Source organism: Zingiber officinale, chromosome 6B, assembly GCF_018446385.1.
Source record: "Zingiber officinale cultivar Zhangliang chromosome 6B, Zo_v1.1, whole genome shotgun sequence".
In the NCBI taxonomy this organism is placed as follows: Eukaryota; Viridiplantae; Streptophyta; class Magnoliopsida; order Zingiberales; family Zingiberaceae; genus Zingiber; species Zingiber officinale.
In genome coordinates, this window is record NC_055996.1 from 57,189,654 (window position 1) to 57,201,245 (window position 11,592).

At 36.3% G+C, this 11,592-nt stretch overlaps 1 protein-coding gene across 1 annotated transcript; it reads right to left on the reverse strand.

Annotated features, from left to right (window-relative positions):
• Positions 1 to 301: 301 nt before the first annotated feature.
• Positions 302 to 2,712, reverse strand: LOC121990995. Its single transcript, XM_042545030.1, has 3 exons — positions 1,433 to 2,712; positions 688 to 1,077; positions 302 to 587 (listed from the first exon to the last, which is right to left on the reverse strand). Exons 1-3 carry the CDS (start codon positions 2,710 to 2,712, stop codon positions 302 to 304), a joined length of 1,956 nt encoding a protein of 651 aa, XP_042400964.1.
• Positions 2,713 to 11,592: the final 8,880 nt, after the last annotated feature.

Consider the following 11,592-nt stretch of genomic DNA (forward strand, 5'->3'; position numbering starts at 1 on the left):
ACATCAATTGTGTGGAACCGATGTCCATTTATAATATAACCTGTATACGATATAACATGCTTTCTTGGACCATGTGCTAGCCATTGAATCCGATCTGAAGAGTTATCAAGAACATGTTTTGATAACCATTGAGCAAATGTTTCCATATGTCGTTTTTGTAGCAGTGTTTCATTACTTGAGAAACGACGATCTGTTTGTTTAAGCTCCTCAATGTGCATCTTATTTAAAATCATTGAAAAATGATTGTTAAAATATATGAATCATGCAATACACCAAGAATATTAGGGTTGCAATTTAATACTCACTGTATGTAAGGATCAATTTCTGCAGTATTGAACAACACATATCGATGTGCTGCTTGTAACAAATGTTCTTCTAAAATAGTTTCTTTTCCTTGAGAAATGGGGCGACCTTCCACTACTCCATTTTCCAAATCATCATTCCGATTAGATCGGAGACCAATACAAGCAACTTTTTTTATATAAGCACTACAAAATCGCATTCGTTCTTCTGCAAGGTAACACTCAGCTATGCAACCCTCTGGCCTTGCTCGGTTCTTCACATAGCCTTTAAGCATTTTCATAAATCTAAATAATGAAAAATCACATGAAATAAATGTTGATAGAAAAATCTAAGTTGTTGTATGATATTATTAAAGTAGTAAAAAGATAGATTATTATTTATTACCTTTCAAATGGATACATCCAGCGGAATTGAACTGGCCCACACAGGCGAGCCTCTCTTGCTAAATGAATTTTCAAATGAACAGAGATGGTAAAGAAAGCTGGTGGAAAGTACCTCTCCAACATGCATAAAGTTTCAGCAATATTCTCTTCGAGTTGTTCTAGACGGTTCCTATCTAACACTCTTTGACATAACTCATTGTAAAATGCACAAAGCAAAAATATAGCATTACGTGGACCTTTTGGTAAAAGACTTCTCAATGCTACTGAAAGCAATTGTTGCATAAGAACATGACAATCATGAGATTTCAACCCAATAAGCTTTCGTTCTTCTAAAGAAACACAGTTACCAATATTTGAGCTATAACCATCAGGTAACTTTATTTTCTTCAACCTAGAACAAAATACGTCCATTTCTTTTTTAGACAATGTGTAAGGTGCAGCCGGCAAGTGATACATGTTTTCTCCTTTTTCTTGAGGATGTAATTCTTTTCTAATATTTAAGTGCCTCAAATCTTTGCGAGCGTTAACACCATCTTTTGATTTTTTCTTTAAGTTTAACATTGTACCTATGATATTCTCGCAAACATTCTTTTCAACATGCATAACATCTAAGTTATGACGTAGCAGGAGCCCCTACAAGTTTAACCATCAACACATTTCATATATTAGTTCAAGATTCAAAATAAATTGTGCATAAAATATAAAAAATTTATAAAATACAATTAATAGAGTGCAAAATAACTTACACTCCAGTATGGCAAATTGAAAAATATTGACTTCTTCTTCCACATTTGAACTGGTTTTTGAACTTTTTTGAACCATCACGCTCCTTCCTCTTTTTCTTTGTATTATTGATATCTTTACCCAATTTTTTTTTACCCCAGTCATTTTCAATGTCTTTCAATACATTAAGAATTTCTAATCCATTCAGAGGCCTAGGTTTTCCTTTTGTCTCTTTATTCCCATCAAACCACTTCTTCTTCTGACGGAATGGATGATTAGGAGCAAGAAATCTCCTATGCCCTAAATATGCAAACTTTCTACTATACTTAAGCCACATAGAAGATATGCCTTCACCACATATTGGGCAACCAAATTTCCCTTTTGTGGCACATCCAGCTAAGTTTCCATAAGCTGGAAAATCATTGATTGCCCACTTCAAAATAGCCTTCATATTGAACACTGACTTGCTAAATGCATCATACGTCTCCACACCAATGTCCCATAACTCCTTCAAATCCTCCACTAGGGGTTCCAAGTATACATCTATATCATTTCCTGGTTGCTTCGGGCCTGGAATCAATAATGTCAACATAAGATTTTCCTTCGCCATGCACATCAACGGAGGAAGGTTGTAATTTACCAAAATAACTGGCCAACAACTATATCTAGAACTAAGATCACCAAAAGGGTTGAATCCATCTGTTGCAAGACCAAGCCGGAGATTTCTAGGATCTGATGCAAAAGCTGGCCACTTATGATTTATCGTATCCCAAGCTATTGAATCAACTAGATGACGCATCATATGATCATGACTTTTATGGTTGGAATGCCAAATCAAGTCTTCGGCCTTTTGTTCTGATTTAAACATCCTTTTCAATCTTGGTATCACAGGAAAATACCGTAGCACCTTTTCAGGAACTCCTTTACAAACTTTGGTGGTGACTTTGTCTACCTTCCATCTTGAAGAACCACACTTTGGACATGAGTCCAAATCTTTAAGCTCCTTTCTAAATAGACAACAGTCATTTGGGCATGCATGAATCTTCTCATATCCTAAATCAAATGGTTTTAACAACTTTCTCATTGAGTAAACATCCTTTGGAAGTGTGTTTTTTTCTGGAAGCATGTCACCTAAGATCTTAAGGAGCTCATTGAAACTATTGTCTGTGTGACCATTTGTAGACTTATAATTGTATAATGTAACGATTGCTGACAACTTCGTGTAAGTTGTACAACTAGGTAAAAGAGGAGTTTCTGCATCTACTAATAAATCAGCAAATTCATAATCTCTTGCCTCAGACATAGTGTGGTCAACCCTTTCATCAGAGGCAAAGACATCTTTATATAAGTTATATTCCTCTCTAGTTTCATCCTCCTCTTCCTGAATTCCTCTTGAACTACTTTGACCTTGAAAATTTGGAGTATAAGTTTCACCATGGAAGACCCAAATTGTGTAAGAAGGATTGAACCCGTTAATAATTAAGTGATCATACACTTGGTCAAATTTCATATACTTCTTATTTTTGCAATGTTTGCAAGGACATAAGATTACTTCACGTGTTTTGGCATAGTTCCTAGCTTGTGTAAGAAATTTTTGAACCCCTTCTTCATACTCGGGTACAAGCCTTGAAGGAAGATGGATCCATTCCTTATCCATTTTGAAAACAATGGTCCTTGATACTAATAAAATAATCTAAAAAAAAAAATAAAAGAAAATTATCCTATTTTTATAAATAATTTTAGTGTTACAATATTTAATCCATCAAATTTTAGGAAACGATGGACTTATAAAAAACAATGATATACAACAGAACAAAAAAATTATATCTGAGTATTATCAGCTTACATATTTTGCTCAACTCAAAAACATAAATAAAAATATCAGCAACCTAGTAAATTCTACTGATGTCTTCGTTCTACATGTATGAAGTAAGGCGAACTAGAATTGACAATTCATGTTTAATAATCACAACCAAGCCTTATGAATATTAACTACTAGGCAATATGAGGGTATTACAATATCAATTCACGAATAGTAAGTAATATGCAACAAGTAGTATTTTTTTGTTGAATTATAGGTAGTCAGTAAATAGAAGTGAGGTAAAAAATTATAGTTTCCATGACTCCCTAGCACAAACCATCAACTAACCAGAACCAAAACATCTCTAGAAGCAAAGAAACCTCAAACGCAGAGTTTCCGGAGGCGTATTGAAATTTATTACCAACTTAGAAAGCAATTAATTTCCTAAGAAAGCTTGAAAATATTACATGCTTATCTAAAGAAAAAAATCACCAGGTTCCCAAATTTATTATACAATCACACACAAAGAACTAAAATGATAACATGCACGAGGAAAAACATGTTTTCAGACCACAGATGAAAAACCAAGGAGGGACTAGAATTTTGTTTGGATCAAAGAGATTCATTACTTACCTACTTTGCAAGGCTGCAGGCACGATCTTAATTCGCTGCTTGGAACATGCTCACAAGAGAATATGCATATTGAATTGTGAAGAAACAATTCCAAAAGCAATAGGCTTTAACTGCATATAGAGATCAAAGGATTAGACTAAGATAACTAAATCAAAAAATGATGGTGAATATTAAAAATCCTAACAACATATCACTTCTCTGCATTCCTTTATCCTCCTCTGTAGGAGATTCCAAAAATGAATAAGAAACACAAACAAAAAATCAGAAATAGAACAATTTCAAAAAGCGTAGTGAATGAAAGAAGATTCATTGAATGAGTTGACGGGGGCTGGAGGTTACGCGCTAACTCCCACACTACCATTACGCCCTTACTCTCTTAAAGGCTTCAGACGGCTCGGCTGGTCTACTTCCTGCTTGAAGTCAAGTGAAGATGTGGCATCAGAGTCCTTCCTACCTATAGTGTGCGTGTGTGGGTCTATCTTCTACTAGTAGAAGCTTATTCAAGCTTGCTTGTAAGCCCTTCTAGAATAAGATTCATGTCCACATCTCTTCCTCCAAGATCCCCTAATGGAACACTGCCCTACTCTCGATGTACTACTTATTCACCTTCCTGGGATCACAGCTTTTTTGACTTCTAAAAAAAACAAATATGATCTTTGGGTGGACACAGTGCCATTGGAAAAGTTGGTATCTTCATGGATTGAGGGGAGAAAACAGTAGCGATAGATCGAATAGTGGCAGAAACACAATTTGATAGATGAAGGTTCTGTGAGTTGCGTACCTGGAAGGAAGCAGAGGCTTGTCAACGACGGGGAGGAAGTAGGTGTTCGCTGAAGAGGGCTTCGACTGGACGAGCGAGTGGCTTAGCGAATAGGTTTGCGTGAGAGAGGTTCGCGTGATTTAGTGGAGGGCTTCGGCGGAGAGGGCTTTGCTGAAGAGGGCTCCGGCTAAGAGAGGATCGGAAGAGGGAGTTGTCGTGAGAAGCTTAGGGTTCGGCGGAGAAGCTTCGGTGGAGGGAGTTGTCGTGAGGAGAGGGCGCGAGTTAGGTTTTTGCGTGACAGAGGTTCGCGCGAGGGGTTTTTGGTGGAACTATGTTTGGCAGTTCGGGAGATTCGGGAGTGACCAAATTTTGGCAAAAAAATATTTGTGGAAGTATTATTTTTGTATTAAAAGTTTGCAAAAAATTAGGAAGGGGAGTTGTTAATTTCAATGGAAAGTGTTACAAAAGTTTGAAGATTATTAACGGTGTATATTATATGCTGTTAGAATTTTATAATATTTATTAACAGTATGCAGTTTTACACGCCGTGATTTATATATGTATAATAATTATTAACAGTGCGCTACGCGCGCCGTTAATATTTGGTTTTAATAGCGCACTTTGCACGCCGTAGAAAAGTTTATTGACAGCATTCTATTTCTGCACGCCATCATTTATATAAATATTATATTATTGGCAGCGCACATAATTAGGTGCACCGTAAAAACTATTATTAACGGCGTGCTTTAACTGCACGCCGTTGATGAAGCGCCGCGGAAAGTCACTTTTGTTGTAGTGGGCTTTGATCCGGTTTATGTTTTTAACCTAGCGTTTTTTTATTTTAATTGTGTTTTTTTTTACTTATTGCATTTTTATTTAATTACTTACTTTAAGTTTTTCTTTACTTATTTTTTTTTAACCACGTTTATTATTGATCGACTTTTGGGGTTGGATGCATTTTTTTTATTATTTACATATTTTTGTTTAATTTAATTTTTTAAAGATAACTTTATTTTAAACTATAATTTTAAAAAAAATTGAAGTTGGTCAAAACATGCTTGGTCAAAACACATTCTTTTTAATCATGGTCGTAAATAATAATTTTTTTTTATTATTTTTTTTAAACTAATCGCAGCATGCTGCATGCCGTTAATAATTTTAAAAAGTATTTGCAGCGTGCCTATTTTTGCATGACGTTATTGTTATTAAATATTTATAGTATTAACAACATACTTTTAATGTGCGCCGTTAATATCTAGACGTAATTTTTTTCCTTCTTTAAGTTTATACTATTAACAGCGCGCATCAATATGCACGCCGTTAATAATACTATTAACGACGTGCTTTTAATGTGCGCTGTTAATAGCAAGCTGCGAAAAACTATTTTTGTTGTAGTGCATGTTACAAATTCAATTAAATATTAATTTCAAAGATCGGCTTCCAGGTTAAACATGGCGAGACACTAGGCCTTCTTGGGTATGGGAGTATCCACCACTTCCTAGACAAAGTCTTTTAACGAAATTTAATATTTAATTTCCTTATAGTAACCCTAGGTTTAACCAAAAGGAACAATCGAATCACAAGTTCAAAAAACAAATGAAACACAAAATCAAAAATATAAATTTGATTACCTAGATTCATTAGCCTCTTATGTTTGGTATTTCAAGATCTAAATAAAAAGATGAATTAGTTATGATGTAGAAACTAATAACTAGTAATACCTTTTATAGCTTATAGACCTCACGATCTTCTTTTGTATTCTTCTTCTTATTTCGGACATCGTGTGGGCGACGATTTACCGAGACGAGAATCCACCCAAGCTTCCTTCTTCTCCAAGCAAGTTTCGGCCACCACAAGAACTCCAAGAGAAGATGAGGTTCGGCCACCACCACCAAGCTCCAAGGGATGCTAGAAACAAAGGCTTCCTGTTGGATCGTGAAAGTCGATAGAGGGGGGGGTGAATATCGATTTTAAACTTTATCGAGAGATTACGCAGCGGAAAATGTATAAGCAAAAAGTAAAGAGCAATGCTAACACAGTTCGATTTACTTGGTTCGGAGCCTGTGTCGACTCCTATTCCAAGGCCCGCACACAAGGGTGCTTTCGATGGGGAATTCACTAGCAATTCGGAAATTATTACAAACTAAGTACTGGAATTCCAATGAAAAAATAAAACAATACTGACAAAGGAAGAAACTAAAAGAGCAGCACGTTGTCAGAGTTTTGTAGCGTTGCAGGAGTACAGGAGAGTGGATTCTGAGTTGTTGTTCTGATTCCAGCCTTGACCCTCCTTATAATAGGAGGTTCGGGGTGCCTGGAACCTTCAGGGTGCCCTGGTTGTGACGTAGCCGAGCCAACCAGCGAACTCCACATTGCACAGTGATGTTGGGGATAAAACTTTGCCTTCGGACACCCGGGTACCTTCCGGGCGCCCGGACCTTGATTTCCAGCAGCTTCCTTCCTGTAAGAAAACGTTAGTCCAAGGCACTTATATCTCCTACAAAACAGATTATTAGCACAGTTCATAGTTTAAGAGAAAGAGTATTAATTATATTCCGTCTCTCCGAGACAGGAATCTAGTCAAGATCTCGACTTAGAGTTTCAAAATAGTTCTAAGTCGTATCGGTGCCTAAGTTCCTTTCCTGGGAACGCATCCTCACACTCACTCCCCTCTAGTGACTTACCTTTATTTACCTGCCAGACGTCCGGTCAGCCCTTCGACCCGTCTGGGCTTAGTGCCAGCTATCCGGTCAGCCCGTCGACCTAGTTGGACTTCGTGCCAGCTATCCGGTCGACCCGTTGACCAAGCCGGGCTTCGTGCCAGACATCAGGTCAGCCCGTCGACCTGTCTAGACTTCTCCTGTACACTCAATCAGAGTGTTAGATAACAACAAAACTAACTTAACATATTTTGTCATTCATTAAAACTCGAGTTAGACCATTAGTGCTAACCGCACCAACACTTCCTATCTCTCCTTCTTCCACTAACAAGATTCGGCCACCACCTAGTTCCTTGAGATGAAGATGTCGCCGGCCACACAAGAAAAAAGAATAGGAGAGGAAGAGGAAGAGAGGCCGGCCACCACAAGGACAAGAAGAGAGGAATACTAGATGATATGTTGTATTGAGGTGAGGCACCTCTACCCTCTCTTTTATATTCCTTGGTCTTGGCAAATAAGAAAAGTTTTAATAAAAACTTCCTTATTTTCTTTGCCATAGAAAGGAAAATTTAATTGATAAAAAAAATTTCCTTTTGTTTTATTAATATGGTTGGCCACCTTAATTCCTCCAAACAAGGAAAGTTTTAAACACAAAATTAAAATTTCCTAATTTGTTTCCTGAAATATTTAAAATAAAAATTTCTCTTTTAAAATTCCCTTCATGGTTGGTTATAAAAGGAAACATTTATAAATTAAAATCTCTTAAAATATGCGGATGATTTCAATAAGGAAAGTTTTCTCCAAAATTAAAATCTTCCTTTCAATCTACAAATAAGGAAAGATATCAAACCTTTCTCTTAATTTTTTGTAGAAACTATAAAAGGAAAGATTTAATTTTAAAACTCTCTATTAAATCATGAGGATGGTTACAAAAAAGGAAAGTTTTATCAAAAATTAAAATCTTCCTTTTAACTACAAATAAGGAAAGATATCAAATCTTTCTCTTAATCCTTTGTAGAAAGCTATAAAAGGAGAGATTTAAATTTTAAACTCTCTTTTAAAACCATGTCTTCCACATAAGAAAAGATTTTAAAAAATAAAATCCTTTTAATTTATTGTGGTCGGCCACACCAAGCTTGGGTTCAAGCTAGGGTCGGCCACCTCTTAAACCATCTCACCTTGGTTTGGCCGGCCCTGGCTTGGGCTCCAAGCTAGGCTTGGCCGGACACCTTAAGGTGGGTAAGAAGGTGGGTATGGGTGGGTATAACACTTTATAAATAAGAGGCTACGATAGGAACCGAGAGGAGGAATTGGTTTTGGTCTCCCCATGAACTTGAGCTTCCCGTGTTCGCCCCGAACACCCAACTCGAGTTCATCAATAATAACTCATACCACTAAAGAGTTATTATTGAACTACCGAACCAATCCCATATTACTATATGGGCTCCTTCTTATCATGAGTGTGTTAATCTCCTTATGTTTAAGATATAAAATGTCCACTAATTAAATGAGTTATTGACGACTCACTTAATTAATATCTAGCTCCAAGAGTAGTATCACTCAACCTTATTGTCATGTCAGACTAAGTCCACCTGTAGGGTTTATATGATAATCCTTATGAGCTCCTCAAGGGGACATCATCAACCTAGATTACTAGGACACAGTTTCATTCTATAATCAACAATACACCATATAAATAATATCATTTCCCAACTTATCGAGCATATTGATTTAACGAGCTAAATCACACCCTTTGATAAATTAAAGAAATAAATATTAAGTATATATGCTTGTTATTATATCATGATTAAGAGTACACACTTCCATAATAACAGAGGTATTGTTCTTTTATATAGTCAGTATAAAAAGAAACTTCCTCAAATGGTTCTGCTCAATACACTCATAGTGTACTAGTGTAATTTATTAGTCAAGATAAACTAATACCTAATTACACTACAACCACTTCAATGGTTTGTCCCATTCCATCTTGGTCGGAAGCAACTGTTTATAATTTATAAGGAACTGATAACATGAACTTCTGTGTATCTCCTCACACTATGTTATCTGCAATATAAATTAAATGGACAACTATACTTAGCTTAAATGTAGACATTTGATCAATGTAATTCTTATTTCTAAATAAATGTTTATACAAACAGCTAGTCTTTTAGTATACACTCTAACAGATGGGCCATTCAAAATCTCTCACACAAAGAAACAAGGAAAATTTATTCCAAGACTTGGTCTTAGATTAGTAGTATTGTATGAAAAGTAATGAACTAGAGTGTTGTTGCACCAACTTCTAGAAATGTAAAGCTCGATTAAAAAAAGTTTTGATCGGAAAGGGTGATAGCATCAATTCTGATCGACTCCAAAAAAACTCAAAAATACCACAAAAAACTTACTCAAATGATGGTTGCACCGATCGGTCCTGCTCTGATGCTAATTGTAGAATCGAAAAGGGCTAGAGGGGGTGAATAATGCTCGTGGATTTTTTACATTTTTTGAAAAGTAATCAAGAAAATGTAGTAGAAATAAAGAAGTAAAAGAAGAATAACAAAACCAAGCTAACACTTTGTTTTTACTTGGTTCAGAACCTGTGACAACTCCTACTCCAAGGTCCACATTTGTTGAATGTTTACTTTGGGCAATCCACTAAAATTTTGACAAAGGTTATAGAATTGAAGTACAAGAACTATAAAGTAAAGTTACCAACAATAAATAAAATTAGAAGAACATGATTATAGGTTGTCGAAGTAGCATTTGAGCATCGTTGAGAACTTTTCAGAGCAATGCACAAGCACGAAAGTTGTAGAAAATTATGTAGATGTTGCTGGTCGAGGCCCTTTATATAGCACTATTCTGAGTGCCTGGACCTCCCCCGGGTGCTTGGAGGGCTGACGTGGGTGCTCCTCGAAGAAAGCTTATCTCTAAAAATTTATCCAACTCTGGGTGCCTAGAGTGTGACGTATGCTAGCCAATGAGCGCACGCCACCTCAGCTCCGCTAGTCACTAGTTCGGTCCCTTCCCGAGAACTTGGACCAACTCCAGGTGCTCAAACCTTTAGGCGGCTAGACTATGTCCGGGCGCTTGGAGCCCCTTTTCAGCCACATGATTTCCTACATTACAAAGTTAGCACAACAAGTAATAATATAGAAAGAAGAGTAATAAAATATTTGACAGTCTCCAAACTATCTAGTCCTGACTTTGAATTTCACGTGAAATCCTATGTTGAACCGATGTCTATTATTCTCTCTAGAGGGAATGTGTCCTCACTTACTTCTCTCAAGAGAGTTTACCTTATGTCAAGCTGGTCCTCAAGACCGTTTGGACTTTTGCTTAGTGTTCTTGAGTTGCAACTTCCGCTAGACGTCTGATCCCTGACCCATCTAGACTTCTGCTTAGTGTCTGCGACTTCAGGGCTTTCACCTACTATCCTCGACCCGTAGGAATTTCCGCCCAACATCCTCATTTGCTAAGACTTCTACCCAATCTCTCAGACTAGGACTCCTTTGCCTAGTCGCAATTAGGGTTTTCCACATGCTTGCCTAAACTCACATAGGGCTTTCTTGCACACTTAGTCAGACTTAGTAGAACCATAATAACCCTTAAATTTGGACCCTTTACAACTATCAAAACTTGGGTTTGATCATCTAATGCTTCCATCACCAACAATAAGTCATGAAATCAAAACCAAATGATTTTACTATTTTTACCCTCTTACTGTGTCTTGATTCCTTCATTATTTCCAAAATTATCCATATTTGTAGTTTCATAAGTTATTTTATTTGAACTTTCTTCTTCATCTCTTTGGAAGGAAAGATATCCTCCAAAAATACAACATTCCATGATTATATTGTTGTTCCAACACGTACATCAAGAATTATTGACTTCGGTACGAAAAATTGATATGCACTACTATTATTGGCATGTCTAATAAAAATGCAATTGATTGTCTTTGGTCCTATCTTGGTTTGCTTGGCTTAGGCACTTCCACCTTAACCAAACACCATCACACTTTTAGATATTTATAGGTAGGCTTATGACCCTTCCATAACTCATAATAATGAGTTTTATCTTTCTTTTTGTGAAGTATTTTGTTGAGAATATGATTTGCCAATAAAATAACTTCCCCCCATAAATTCTAGGATAAGCCTGAACTTATTAACATAGAATTCATCATTTCTTTTAAAGTTTGATTCTTACACTCGATAATACCATTTGATTAAGGAGTGTAAGGAGTTCTAGTTTGATGAATAACCAGATCATGCACAAAATTTATCAAAAGGACCATCATATTCTCCTCAGTCATTTTAAATTCTTTTAATT